The sequence below is a fragment of the Balaenoptera musculus genome, chromosome 7 (assembly GCF_009873245.2).
Source record: "Balaenoptera musculus isolate JJ_BM4_2016_0621 chromosome 7, mBalMus1.pri.v3, whole genome shotgun sequence".
NCBI classification, from domain to species: domain Eukaryota; kingdom Metazoa; phylum Chordata; class Mammalia; order Artiodactyla; family Balaenopteridae; genus Balaenoptera; species Balaenoptera musculus.
Genome location: NC_045791.1, coordinates 19,938,748 through 19,954,527, shown reverse-complemented (window position 1 = coordinate 19,954,527; position 15,780 = coordinate 19,938,748). Strand labels below are relative to the sequence as shown.

At 37.5% G+C, this 15,780-nt stretch overlaps 1 protein-coding gene across 15 annotated transcripts in view; it reads right to left on the bottom strand.

The window, feature by feature from the left end:
• R3HDM1 (R3H domain containing 1) overlaps positions 1-15,780 on the bottom strand; it is a 190,977-nt gene that overhangs the window by 86,260 nt on the left and 88,937 nt on the right. For 10 of the 15 annotated variants that reach the window (XM_036858052.1, XM_036858053.1, XM_036858056.1 and 7 more), the window contains exons 4-6: positions 5,348-5,389; positions 4,788-4,877; positions 911-1,025 (exon numbers count right to left, since the gene is read on the bottom strand). In XM_036858052.1, the coding sequence (XP_036713947.1) occupies positions 911-1,025; positions 4,788-4,877; positions 5,348-5,389 (247 nt within the window). The remainder of the gene's footprint in view (positions 1-910; positions 1,026-4,787; positions 4,878-5,347; positions 5,390-15,780) is intronic. The other 5 variants (XM_036858064.1, XM_036858066.1, XM_036858058.1 and 2 more) reach the window with 1 other exon arrangement.

The window sequence follows — 15,780 nt, the reverse complement described above, 5'->3', positions numbered from 1 at the left end:
ATGACCACAATTTTGCTACTCCCATATAACGAGCATGACATGGATTTACGTAACTGTATGTCTATGTACATTCTTAAAAAAATTTATCTCTCAAATGTGCCAGTTTAATTTGTTCTGAATTCTTAAAGATCCTTTTATATACTCACCACAATCCTCATATTCAAAAATGTCTCAAGCAAAAAATCAGAATGATTTAGACAATTAACTACATTTGAAGCAAATTGAGTCTGCTTAGTTCAGTTACAAATATAAGTGCAGGCAATAATTTGCAGATAGGCAGGAACTGTAGCTCTGAAAGAATATTCAATTAGATTTGATCGGGTCTATCACAAAAAGCTCGCTTTCAAAATGTTTCTTTACAAACATTCATGTTTATTTCTTCGCCTTAAATGTAATATCCCTATGCTGTTTATAAAACTGGTCAACATAACTGGGTCTATAAATTAAAAAAGCATTTTTATAGACTTGTAATGATATATGATGAAGTCCCTTAAAATTTATTATAAAAGATAAACATTCTGGGTTTCCAAGAATATTCTTACTGGATACTGAACATTTTTGGCATCAGCTCTCTGTATCATAAGGAATTAAAAAAAAAAATTTTTAGTGGAATCAGTATTCAAGTTATAGTGATGCCATTATTTCAATACAAGAGACAGACCAATAAGTGATCATGACAGTTACCTTCCTTGGTGACGTCTGCATGTGTTGCAGTTTTTGGGCTAAAGCATCTTACTGATGTTCAGAACTGTCTTATGCCATTTTGCCCAGAACACTATCATCCCTTCGGTCTGTTCGAGATCATTTTTAATAGAAATACACTATGTAAAATTATTCAAGGGGTAAAGGATGGAATTATTGACAGTAAAACTCAAATTTCGTCTAAAAAACACAGAAATAAATTGCAAACCTCTTGATAACATTTTTCTGGGCAACTTATCACTGGCTTTTTCTTTTTCTGCTTCATCTTTTGAGGGCTTCTCCTCTTTTTCAAATGATTGTGTTAACTGGATCTGAATTTTCTCCTGTTGGAAGGTAAAAGCAGTTATTAAGTGAAAATATAAAGTGATTCAGTTAATACTTCACATTTGTATTTTTTTGAGTAATACAAACTTGTATGGAGAAAAAGATTTTTATTTTATCCAATTAGATTCTTCAAACTAGAATGCAACTTAAAATATTTTTACCGTTTTAATCAACTCTTGATAAAAAATGTTAAAATTATCTTAGAGAAAATAAATGTTTTTTTAAGAATAGTTTAAATGAATCTACTTGTAAAACCCTTGGAGGATCAGAACAAAGGTCTTTTTAACCTCTTTTGTTTTGCAATGGAGATGCCACGGTCAAGCAAAAGTATGATAATTATCATCAATCATGACAATAGGAACATATGAGAGTCAGGTCAACACTTATCAAAAAATACTTTGAGTGTCCATTATAAATCCATATTTCTTCATTTTCTTTTCATATAAAACTGTCAATAAAAACTTTCCAAAACCAAATCCCCGACTTCGGTTATTTCCTATTTGAGCCTAGTATCACTGTTCCTCCGTCAATCACCACAAAGTTGTTTCAGAAAGATTTCAAACAAAAATTGTTTTCCTTAGTGATATATAATATTTACTTGTAAAGTAACCATATTCTCTAAGACTGAAAAGGAGAACTATGTCTACATTTTATTTTTGAAACAATGTCATTATATGCAATTTCAGAGCCCAAAGGAATTACTGGAAATTAATTCATACAGCTCAAATAGATAAAAATCACATAGCTCTGTTTATTCAGGCAAACTTATAAAGAAAGGCAGACTAAATTCCAGACCATTTCTACTAAAGATAAAGGTACAGCCTATTTGCAGGCTAAATTACTGTATACAGTTGTTCTTTAGAGATGAAAAATATTAATCAATTACTTCACTTTTCTAGGTGAGGGTTGGTGGTGACGGTAGGCGCAATAAGTCAATATCGAAGAAGATATAAATTTCAGGATTCTTAAACTTGCAGCCACCAGGATTTCTATTACACATTTTCTCCCCACATAATTTTTTTCAAAATAGTATTTGGCAGAAGAATTTCAGATCAAATATATACATATTTTTTCCTATGGGGTTGCTGACTGCTTTTTTCATCTTTTTTCAACTCTGCTTCCCATTCCATCCCAGTTCAAAGTTGTGCTCAGGATATAGGACAAAAGCTATGCACTGGCAATTTCCACTAAAATGATGAACACCTGCTTTAAGTCCTCCTTTGTCTTGTTTACCAAACCTCATACGTTAATCAACGTCATACGTTCATCAACCAGTCATTTTTCTCATTATGACTCATTTTCTAATCCACTTTCCTCATTCTTTTTTAACTGTAAAACAGATATTTAAAAATGAATCCCAGAACTATGTTTCAGAAGTAGAATATTTAGAAGTTCTCCTGACTTACAGCTTCTATTCCTGTTACTCAAGGATAATCTATAAAATCCTGGTTGGAAGAAAAGATTCCACATTTAGAACTTCACTAAAAGGCACTTATAATGACTATCAGATTTCATTTCTAAATTCTCTTTCTAAAGTCACATATTTTAATTACAGATATTAAACTATTTTATCAAGATGAACTGTATTTAAAAATCCAGTATGCATAATGTACTGAGGCTTGTCTTCAGATGGTACTGAGCCCTTGTTTTCAGTAGCAAATAAACAAGACATATTTTAAATGCCTAAGTCCTTATACAGGAACTCTCCTGACTATAAATAACTCAAATGAGAGCAGTATCTCCATAGGTAGCTGTAATTCCTTTACTCTTCACTCTGTAATTGACATCATTTTTTGAGGTCACTTCCCTCTCATTAGCTCTCATCAGACACAAATGACATCTCTCTTTTAATTGCCTCTCAACCTTTCGAACAATGAGTTTTATTCCAGATTAATTCCTCAAAAATCACATTCTGAAGCAAGCATTATTAGTTGGAAAGTATCTCTGCCGTCAAGGATTAGATACCAGTACATTTTACAAGAAATAACTTATTTTCCAATTCCCATTCAGGTGCAATTTAGTTAACTCAAGACTGGGAAAAAGACTTTCTATTAAAAAGAATATCTTTTGTTCAGAGAGGGTAATAATAGGTTATTATCCTAAAAGAAAAAGTTAAGTGTATCCAAGAGAAATTGAGAAAGACTATATTACGTGGAATAACTGAACTCTGGCATAACCACCTTATTCATTATCCAAATGCTGTAACTCAGCTGTTTTGAACAATATATACATTAAAATACAACATATACTCCTTATATTAATTTTTTCTCATAAATTTTCACTAGACAAATTTATGAAGTACTATAAGAACCCTCCCCCCCCTTCTGCCTCCCACAATAATTTTTCAGATAGGTGAAATGTACCAAATAAAACCAAAGATCATGTTTGTTACAGTTGTTCTCAAAAAAGGCACCTTTTCTGGCCTAACAGTCTTATGAATGCCTGACCCTTCTCATTTCCTCTATCTCCTTGGACTAATTATTCCATGAGGCTAAGATGGTGTAACATTTTGGTCAACAAAACGAAGAAAGTAATTTTCAAGAAACATTACATTGCCAACTGCTCCACCCTGAACAGGTGCATTCTTTACTCTGAATGTACAAAAGAAGTTTTAAAAAGCAAAAGTAAATTTTGAACCCTATGTTGCTTGACACTTGAACAAACTTCAAAGGAAACTGATATTAAGTGTTTTTCATTGACAATAAATAATCTATCAAAAAACCGTCCTTTTCTTATAATTCAAAGACAGAGTTGTAGTGCTTTTAAAAACAGAACTCATTCTAAATATGTGACAACTATCTTCAGTATCTACAGTAGGCTTTTGACGTCATCATCTTCTAAATCAAGGCAAAGCATAACAGTCTTTGCTTGAATTGACAAACGTACAATTAGCATAAAAAAAAAAAAAGACATACAACCTGTCATGGCTTTTTTTCTCTTTTCCTTTATTCAGTCATGTGTCTTAACCACAAAATTGCCTCAATTCTTTGGAAACTAATTGTTGGAATACAGAGGGATTTTAGGTTATTCAAACTCTTAAAAAGTAGAACAAGCCACAAACAGCCCAAGTTATCACATTGATAAACACTGGTAGAGGGTCCAAAAGTAATTATATGTAAACGTCCAAATGTAACATAAGACAAAGATCAATCCATAACTGAAATTAACAGAAAAGTAAAGTCATAGCATTAAAAAGAATATAAAAAGCAAAAAACCAAACTATTTGCTTGAGCCTTGTTAGTTCTATACTTTGCAAACATAGACAGAAGAGGAATTAGAAATATTAGACAACTATTAGAGCCACGCTAATATGAAAACTGACTTCACCACGCATTCATGTTAAGTAAAACGATATGTAAGCAGAAGTCTTAGGTAGTCTCCTCTTCACACTCGAGGTGTTTGACAAATTTCTAAAAGCCAAAATCAAATTTGGGCAAATTCAAGGGCAAATTTCATCACAGTCACATTAACTGGAAGTACTACTTTAATATAACTTTTCCATACAACTTATAATTCCCTTAAAGCCATATTCTCAGTTAATTATATGATCTCTAAGTTTTTCCAGCGAGAAATCATTGCACTAAGCCTTGGACTTAGTAGTTTCACTTAGCAAAAACATATATAACACACGTACATGCACATATAAATTTTATTTAACATTATGAAAAATTTTCTCCAGGAAGCAGGTTTTTCCATATCTTTAAATAATTAATTAATTTTTTCTTTTCTTTTTTTTTGCTTATTGTTTTTGTTTTTTTTACCTGGTTCTCCTGTGATATCTCTGCTGTAGGGGGTGGTGGAGATTCTTCACACACTGCAAGGCTCCGAACTAGCTTTAACTTTGAGCTTGACTAAAGAAAAGTATTTAAAATTAACACTACATTCCATAAATCTAGGGCGTATCCAAAAGCCCCCTAGAGTTTCTTAAGTTTCTTTATAATAGCTTCTGCCATGTACAGACGTAGGTGAAATGTGCAAGTTAAATATATCATTAAATACCATTAAAACCTTTTGTTACGAGGGAAAACAATAACTGCAGTTTTGAAAATAATAGCAATAGCAAGAATGGGAATAACTCCAACCTCAAAACCCAAAGAATGATGAGAAAGCCATTTTCTCTACAGATGAAGAACCATTAAAGATATAAAAGCAGTGCACAAAAGCGACTAGGCAAGACAAAAACCCCAAATAAAACAAAATAAGCTTTCTGCCCCAAAGAAAATATGACAAAACTAAACTGAATGCAGTGCTCTATGAAAACAAAGATTCATCAAGCATGAAGGAAGGCCCTTGGCATGCCAGCACAAAATATTTACTATACCTTAGACCTTTTTCCTGTCTGTCCAAATGACTGCAGTGGCCGCTGAATACACAAGAAAGATTTGTATTAAATTTCATACTGAAACAGAAAGATTGCTTCTTAGTTCATAATCCTAAATCACAGGGAAACTAACTGCACAAAGAATGGAAAACGAGGAAACCAAAGTTGGTTTCAAGTAAAGAAGTATTGATTCCTCCCAAAAGCACACTTGCAGAAGATTCTCTAAAATCCTTCTGTGGGTTGGCATGTTCTTTAAGTGAGCAAATAGCCACAATTTCTGTGTTAATTGAGCTAAATTGAATTTATAAGGTAACTTCTTAGACAGTAGCAAAATAAAATATACCTCTTTGGTATTCTATAACATATTTAGGGGGGGAAAAAAAAACCCCACAAAAGTCCTGAGGAATTTTAAGTAGCTGTGCTCAGCAAAGTTCCAAACTTATTAAGGAGAATGTTTCAAATGCCCATTGAGTCAGAGTACAACCACCTCTCTTCTGAGCCTTTTCAGCACTGTACTTCATAGTACACCCCCAGTTTACTAGCACGGAATCCTACTTGCCTAATCTAGGGTAAGGCAATGAAGCAGAAATGAAGAAAACTGGGCAAGGTTCTAATATGTATGTTCAGCTTGACCACCAGATCGTCAATCACGTGAATGGGGAACCCACTGGGGTGAGTAGCTCTACTCTGTGATACCAGGCTTTGGCTTGGGAAAGCAGCTGAAGTCCCTGTGAACCAAAGCCAGATAGGTTTTCTTTCCTTCCACTTCCTTCTAATCTACCTGTATAACACCAACCCCACACAGTACAAGGTCCAGGTATCTATCATTTATACTCAACGCCAGGGAGCCAGTTTGGTATCAAACATAAAACAAAGTCCTTAATACCTAGATCAGTATGCTTCACATATGAAAAAAAGCCACCATTTCATTCTAACATCCGAAAAAGCCTTCCCTGTAGACCAACAGAAATGAGAATCTACGGTACCAGGGTGTTCCGTCTCCCATTTTGAGGCCAAAGTTCTTGAGATAAGAAGCACTATATTCTTGGTATTTTTGACCCTGGATTATCCAACATTAAAAATCAGCAGTAACAACAACAAAATGAAGATAGAAAAAAAAAAGAAAAATAATCCTCTGTTTCTTACAGAGAAGAAAATGGTACAGATGCACACACAAATGCACACGGCAGTACTGCCTAAGAGAGCTTTTACATGTTGGTCCTGTCTTCTCTATTTACTCACTTTTTAAATTTATTCAAGAGGATTTCTGTTACTCGCAACTAAAAATAGAATTAAAAGAAGTTATGTTACATAGAGTAAGGGTTTACAAGAAAAAAAAAATCAGAGAAAAATCAATAGATGAATACAAGCAAAATGCACATGACTAAATGAGTTCTAAGGCAGCAGAAAACAATTTACGATTTACTCCAGTCCTCTGCTTTAATCCCTTATAATTCTACGTATCAAGGGCACAGCACTTTCTCTTAAAAGTTTTTTTAAAAATAAGAGAGATGATTAACTGGCAAGTAAAAGCTGCATTCACATGTAGGACTGGATTTAAATTTCTGGCTTTGCTTCTTACAAATAGGTGACCCTGGTCAAGCTACTTTTACCGGTATAAAAGTTAATATTGTTTGTATGAATACAAACAATATTAATTAATATTGTTTGTATTAATTAATTAATATTAATTAATATTGTATTAATTCTCAAGGTTCTCGAAAAGGTTCAGTGAAAGGGTAGATTTAAAAAAAAAAGTGGGGGGTTTTGGGGAGGCTGTATATTATCCCTACAGTAATGGTTTAGAATTTTCAATGACTTATACATGCATTAACCATCTCAGTTTTAATTCATAAGAAGACTTTGATGAAGATTAAAAAAAGAAAAATCAAAAAGGGGTAAAATTATCTCAGTGTGACTTAATATGTTCTAAGTTCCTGCTGTAAGCCAGACTCTGCCAGGCACTAGGCCTATAAAGATGAATAAGACACAACTGTTGGTCTCAAGAGCCTTATAGTCCAGGATCAGAGTTACTAAATAGTCAAACAGAACCCAGGATCTTTCGAATCTTAGTCCTGTGTACTTTATATCAAACACCTATAAAAAATCTTGTTGTGAGTCAAATACTACTTGTGAGAGAGAGAATTCTAAAGATGACCTCCTAACAGTCCCCTCCTCTGGTAATTTAATCGAACTCCAATCTAAAGAATGTTGTGGGCTTGGAAGGAGAAGATGGCGGAAGAGTAGACGCGGAGATCACCTTCCTCCCCACAGATACATCAGAAATACATCTACATGTAGAACTGCTCCTATAGAACACCCACTGAACGCCGGCAGACCTCAGACCTCCCAAAAGGCAAGAAACTCCCCACGTACCTGGGTAGGGCAAAAGAAAAAAGAAAAAACAAAGACAAAAGAATAGGGACGGGACGTGCACCACTGGGAGGGAGCTGTGAAGGAGGAAAGGTTTCCACACACTAGGAAACTCCTTCGCGGGCGGAGACTGTGGGTGGCGGAGGGGGGAGCTTCAGAGCCACGGAGGAGAGCACAGCCACAGGGGTGTGGAGGGCAAAGCGGAGAGATTCCCGCACTGAGGATCGGTGCCGACCAGCACTCACCAGCCCGAGAGACTTGTCTGCTGTCCCGCCGGGGCGGGCGGGGGGCTGGGAGCTGAGGCTCGGGCTTCGGAGGTCGGATCCAAGGGAGAGGACTGGGGTTGGCGGCGTGAACACAGCCTGAAGGGGGCTAGTTTGCCACAGCTAGCTGGGAAGGAGTCCGGGAAAAGGTCTGGAGCTGCCGAAGAGACAAGAGACTTTTTCTTGCCTCTTTGTTTCCCGGTGCGCGAGGAGAGGGGATTAAGAGCTCTGCTTAAAGGAGCTCCAGAGACGGGCGCGAGCCACGGCTATCAGCGTGGACCCCAGAGACGGGCATGAGACGCTAAGGCTGCTGCTGCAGCCACCAAGAAGCCTGTGTGCGAGTACAGGTCACTATCCACACCTCCCCTCCCAGGAGCCTGTGCAGCCCGACACTGCCAGGGTCCCGTGATCCAGGGACAACTTCCCCGGGAGCACGCACAGCGCGCATCAGGCTGGTGCAATGTCACGCTGGCCTCTGCCACCGCAGGCTCGCCCCGCATCCGTACCCCACCCTCCCCCCAGGCCTGAGTGAGCCAGAGCCCCTGAATCAGCTGCTCCTTTAACCCCGTCCTGTCTGAGCGAAGAACAGACACTCTCAGGTGACCTACACGCAGAGGCGGGGCCAAATCCAAAGCTGAACCCCGGGAGCTGTGCGAACAAAGAAGAGAAAGGGAAATCTCTCCCAGCAGCCTCAGAAGCAGCGGATTAAAGCTCCACAATCAACCTGATGTACCCTGCATCTCTGGAATACCTGAATAGACAACGAATCATCCCAAATTGAGGAGGTGGACTGTGGGAGCAAGATATATTATTTTTTCCCCTTTATCTCTTTTTCTGAGTATGTATGTGTATGCTTCTGTGTGAGATTTTGTCTGTATAGCTTTGCTTTCACCATTTGTCCTAGGATTCTGTCCGTCCATTCTTTTTACTTTAAAAAATTTTTTTCAAAATAATTATTTATTTTTTATTTTAATAACTTTTTAATTTTATCTTACTTTATTTTATTTTATCCTCTTTCTTTCTTTCTTTTTTTTCTCCCTTTTATTCTGAGCCATGTGGATGAAAGGCTCTTGGTGCTCCAGCCAGGAGTCAGTGCTGTGCCTCTGAGGTGGGTGAGCCAACTTCAGGACACTGGTCCACAAGAGACCTCCCAGCTCCACGTAATATCAAACGGCGAAAATCTCCCAGAGATCTCCATCTCAACACCAAGACCCAGCTTCACTCAATGACCAGCAAGCTACAGTGCTGGACACCCTATGCCAAACAACTGGCAAGACAGGAACACAGTCCCATCCATTAGCAGAGAGGCTGCCTAAAATCATAATAAGGCCACAGACACCCCAAAACACACCACCAGACGTGGACCTGCCCACCAGAAAGACAAGATCCAGCCTCATACACCAGACCATAGGCACAAGTCCCCTCCACCAGGAAGCCTACACAACCCACTGAACCAACCTTAGCCACTGGGGACAGACACCAAAAGCAACGGGAACTACGAACCTGCAGCCTGCGAAAAGGAGACACCAAACACAGTAAGATAAGCAAAATGGGAAGACAGAAAAACACACAGCAGATGAAGGAGCAAGGTAAAAACCCACCAGACCAAACAAATGAAGAGGAAATAGGCAGTCTACGTCAAGAAGAATTCAGAATAATGATAGTAAAGATGATCCAACATCTTGGAAATAGAATACAGAAAATGCAAGAAACATTTAACAAGGACCTAGAAGAACTAAAGAGGAAACAAGCAATGATGAACAACACAATAAATGAAATTAAAAATACTCTAGAAGGGATCAATAGCAGAATAACTGAGGCAGAAGAACGGATAAGTGACCTGGAAGATAAAATAGTGGAAATAACTACTGCAGAGCAGAATAAAGAAAAAAGAATGAAAAGAACTGAGGACAGTCTCAGAGACCTCTGGGACAACATTAAACACACCAACATTCGAATTATAGGGGTCCCAGAAAAAGAAGGGAAAAAGAAAGGGACTGAGGAAATATTTGAAGAGATTATAGTCGAAAACTTCCCTAACATGGGAAAGGAAATAGTTAATCAAGTCCAGGAAGCACAGAGAGTCCCATACAGGATAAATCCAAGGAGAAACACTCCAAGACACATATTAATCAAACTATCAAAAATTAAATACAAAGAAAACATATTAAAAGCAGCAAGGGAAAAACAACAAATAACACACAAGGGAATCCCCATAAGGTTAACAGCTGATCTTTCAGCAGAAACTCTGCAAGCCAGAAGGGAGTGGCAGGACATATTTAAAGTGATGAAGAAGAAAAACCTACAACCAAGATTACTCTACCCAGCAAGGATCTCATTCAGATTTAATGGAGAAATTAAAACCTTTACAGACAAGCAAAAGCTGAGAGAGTTCAGCACCACCAAACCAGCTTTACAACAAATGCTAAAGGAACTTCTCTAGGCAAGAAACACAAGAGAAGGAAAAGACCTCCAATAACAAACCCAAAACAATTAAGAAAATGGGAATAGGAACATACATATCAATAATTACCTTAAATGTAAATGGATTAAATGCTCCATCCAAAAGACACAGACTGGCTGAATGGATACAAAAACAAGACCTGTATATATGCTGTCTACAAGAGACCCACTTCAGACCTAGGGACACATACAGACTGAAAGTGAGGGGGTGGAAAAAGATATTCCATGCAAATGGAAATCAAAAGAAAGCTGGAGTAGCAATTCTCATATCAGACAAAATAGACTTTAAAATAAAGACTATTACAAGAGACAAAGAAGGACACTACATAATGATCAAGGGATCGATCCAAGAAGAATATATAACAATTGTAAATATTTATGCACCCAACATAGGAGCACATCAATACATAAGGCAAATATTAACAGCCATAAAAGGGGAAATCGACATTAACACAATTATAGTAGGGGAATTTAACACCCCACTTTCACCAATGGACAGATCATCCAAAATGAAAATAAATAAGGAAACACAAGCTTTAAATGATACATTAAACAAGATGGACTTAATTGATATTTATAGGACATTCCATCCCAAAACAACAGAATACACATTTCTCTCAAGTGCTCATGGAACATTCTCCAGGATAGATCATATCTTGGGTCACAAATCAAGCCTTGGTAAATTTAAGAAAATTGAAATCGTATCAAGTATCTTTTCCGACCACAACGCTATGAGACTAGATATCAATTACAGGAAAAGATCTGTAAAAAATACAAACACATGGACGCTAAACAATAAACTCCTTAATAACCAAGAGATCACTGAAGAAATCAAAGAGGAAATCAAAAAATACCTAGAAACAAATGACAATGAAAACACGACGACCCAAAACCTATGGGATGCAGCAAAAGCAGTTCTAAGAGGGAAGTTTATAGCAATACAATCCTACCTTAAGAAACAGGAAAAATCTCAAATAAACAACCTAACCTTGCACCTACAGCAATTAGAGAAAGAAGAACAAAAAAACCCCAAAGTTAGCATAAGGAAAGAAATCACAAAGATCAGATCAGAAATAAATGAAAAAGAAATGAAGGAAACAATAGCAAAGATCAATAAAACTAAAAGCTGTTTCTTTGAGAAGATAAACAAAATTGATAAACCATTAGCCAGACTCATCAAGAAAAAAAGGGAGAAGACTCAGATCAATAGAATTAGAAATGAAAAAGGACAAGTAACAACTGACACTGCAGAAATACAAAGGATCATGAGAGATTACTACAAGCAACTCTATGCCAATAAAATGGACAACCTGGAAGAAATGGACACATTCTTAGAAATGCACAACCTGCCGGGACTGAACCAAGAAGAAACAGAAAATATGAACAGACCAATCACAAGCACTGAAATTGAAACTGTGATTAAAAATCTTCCAACAAACAAAAGCCCAGGACCAGATGGCTTCACAGGCGAATTCTATCAAACATTTAGAGAAGAGCTAACACCTATCCTTCTCAAACTCTTCCAAAATATAGCAGAGGGAGGAACACTCCCCAACTCATTCTACGAGGCCACCATCACCCTGATACCAAAACCAGACAAAGATGTCACAAAGAAAGAAAACTACAGGCCAATATCACTGATGAACATAGATGCAAAAATCCTCAACAAAATATTAGCAAACAGAATCCAACAGCACATTAAAAGGACCATACACCATGATCAAGTGGGGTTTATCCCAGGAATGCACGGATTCTTCAATATACGCAAATCAATCAACGTGATACACCATATTAACAAACTGAAGGAGAAAAACCATATGATCATCTCAATAGATTCAGAGAAAGCTTTCGAGAAAATTCAACACCCATTTATGATAAAAACCCTGCAGAAAGTAGGCATAGAGGGAACTTTCCTCAACATAATAAAGGCCATATATGACAAACCCACAGCCAACATCGTCCTCAGTGGTGAAAAACTGAAACCATCTCCACTAAGATCAGGAACAAGACAAGGTTGCCCACTCTCACCACTATTATTCAACATAGTTTTGGAAGTTTTAGCCACAGCAATCAGAGAAGAAAAAGAAATAAAAGGAATCCAAATCGGAAAAGAAGAAGTAAAGCTGTCACTGTTTGCAGATGACATGATACTATACATAGAGAATCCTAAAGATGCTACCAGAAAACTGCTAGAGCTAATCAATGAATTTGGTAAAGTAGCAGGATACAAAATTAATGCACAGAAATCTCTTGCATTCCTATACACTAATGATGAAAAATCTGAAAGTGAAATTAAGAAAACACTCCCGTTTACCATTACAACAAAAAGAATAAAATATCTAGGAATAAACCTACCTAAAGAGACAAAAGACCTGTATGCAGAAAATTATAAGACACTGATGAAAGAAATTAAAGATGATACAAATAGATGGAGAGATATACCATGTTCTTGGATTGGAAGAATCAACACTGTGAAAATGACTCTACCTAAATGCAATGACCCAAAGCAATCTACAGATTCAATGCAATCCCTATCAAACTACCACTGGCATTTTTCACAGAACTAGAACAAAAAATTTCACAATTTGTATGGAAACACAAAAGACCCCGAATAGCTAAAGCAATCTTGAGAACGAAAAATGGAGCTGGAGGGATCAGGCTCCCTGACTTCAGACTATACTACAAAGCTACAGTAATCAAGACAGTATGGTACTGGCACAAAAACCGAAATATAGATCAATGGAACAGGATAGAAAGCCCAGAAATAAACCCACGCACCTATGGTCACCTTATCTTTGATAAAGGAGGCAAGAATATACAGTGGAGAAAAGACAGCCTCTTCAATAAATGGTGCTGAGAAAACTGGACAGGTACATGTAAAAGTATGAAATTAGAACACTCCCTAACACCATACACAAAAATAAACTCAAAATGGATTAAAGACCTAAATGTAAGGCCAGACACTATCAAACTCTTAGAGGAAAACATAGGCAGAACACTCTATGACATAAATCACAGCAAGATCCTTTTTGACCCAGCTCCTAGAGAAATGGAAATAAAAACAAAAATAAACAAATGGGACCTAATGAAACTTAAAAGCTTTTGCACAGCAAAGGAAACCATAAGCAAGACCAAAAGACAACCCTCAGAATGGGAGAAAGTATTTGCAAATGAAGCAACTGACAAAGGATTAATCTCCAAAATTTACAGGCAGCTCATGCAGCTCAATAACAAAAAAACAAACAACCCAATCCAAAAATGGGCAGAAGACCTAAATAGACATTTCTCCAAAGAAGATATACAGATTGCCAACAAACACATGAAAGAATGCTCAACATCATTAATCATTAGAGAAATGCAAATCAAAACTACAATGAGAGGGGCTTCCCTGGTGGCGCAGTGGTTGAGAATCTGCCTGCCAATGCAGGGGACACGGGTTCGAACCTGGGTCTGGGAGGATCCCACATGCCGCGGAGCAACTGGGCCCATGAGCCACAATTACTGAGCCTGCGCGTCTGGAGCCTGTGCTCCACAACAAGAGAGGCCGCGATAGTGAGAGGCCCGCGTACTGCAATGAAGAGTGGCCCCCGCTTGCCACAACTAGAGAAAGCCGTCGCGCAGAAACGAAGACCCAACACAGCCATAAAAATAAATAAAAATAAATAAATTAAAAAAAAAAACTACAATGAGATATCATCTCACACCAGTCAGAATGGCCATCATCAAAAAATCTAGAAACAATAAATGCTGGAGAGGGTGTGGAGAAAAGGGAACACTCTCGCACTGTTGGTGGGAATGTAAATTGATACAGCTACTATGGAGAACAGTATGGAGGTTCCTTAAAAAACTAAAAATAGAACTACCATACGACCCGGCAATCCCACTACTGGGTATATACCCTGAGAAAACCATAATTCAAAAAGAGTCATGTACCAAAATATTCTTTGCAGCTCTATTTACAACAGCCAGGACATGGAAGCAACTTAAGTGTCCATGAACTGATGAATGGATAAAGATGTGGCACATATATACAATGGAATATTACTCAGCCATAAAAAGAAATGAAATTGAGTTTGTTGTATTGAGGTGGATGGATCTAGGGTATGTCATACAGAGTGAAGTAAGTCAGAAAGAGAAAAACAAATACAGTATGCTAACACAAATATATGGAATCTAAGAAAAAAAAAAAAAAAGGTCATGAAGAACCTAGGGGTAAGATGAGAATAAAGACACAGACCTACTAGAGAATGGACTTGAGGATATGGGGAGGGGGAAGGGTAAGCTGTGACAAAGTGAGAGAGTGTCATGGACATATATACACTACCAAATGTAAAATAGATAGCTAGAGGGAAGCAGCCGCATAGCCCAGGGAGATCAGGTCGGTGGTTTGTGACCACCTAGAGGGGTGGGAGGGAGGGAGATGCAAGAGGGAAGAGATATGGGAACATATGTATATGTATAACTGATTTACTTTGTTATAAAGCAGAAACTAACACACCATTGTAAAGCAATTATACTCCAATAAAGATGTTAAAAAAATTTTTTAATAAACAAATAAATTAAAAAAAAAAAAAGAATGTTGTGAAGGGATTCCGAAGATGTAATTCAAGTCCCAAATCAGTTGATCTTAACATACAGATAATTCAGCTGGGTCTGACCCAATCAAGTGAGCCCTTATAAAAGCTGAGAGCATTCTTCTGTTGGGAGTGGGGCGGCAGATCAGATTCAAAGGCTGAGAAGGACCTGACACTGCACAGCTGGCTTTGAAGATGGAGGGGAAAGATGAAGAGGCCTACAGGCAGCCTCCAGGGGCTCAGAGAGGCCCTTGGCCGACAGTCAGCCAGGAAACATGGACCTCAGACCTCCAGCTGCAAAACACTGAGGTGCCGCTGTTGTCGGAATGAGCGTGAAGACAAATTCTTCCCCAGAGTCTTCAGATAAGGGCCCAGCCTGGCCAACCCCCTGGATTTCAGCCTTGAGAAACCCTAAACAGAACTCAGCTGAGCTCAACCTAACTTCTAATCTATATAACTGTAAGCTGATAACTGGGCATTGTTTTAAGCCTCTAAGTTTGTGGTAATATGTGATGCAGCAACAGAAAACGAATACACTGCTACATAAGTAAACTATAAACTGCCAAAGTGGCATTATTCAACAAAAATCACTTATTATTTCATTTCAAATAGCAAAGAACCAAAATTACATAATTAATACCAGAAAATCTACCATATACACATGCACACACAACAACAAAGCAGAGAAAACAAGTTTGGCATTAAATAAGAATAAATTATTTTTAAAATGAATTTAATTATTTAAAGCATGCCTTTCACT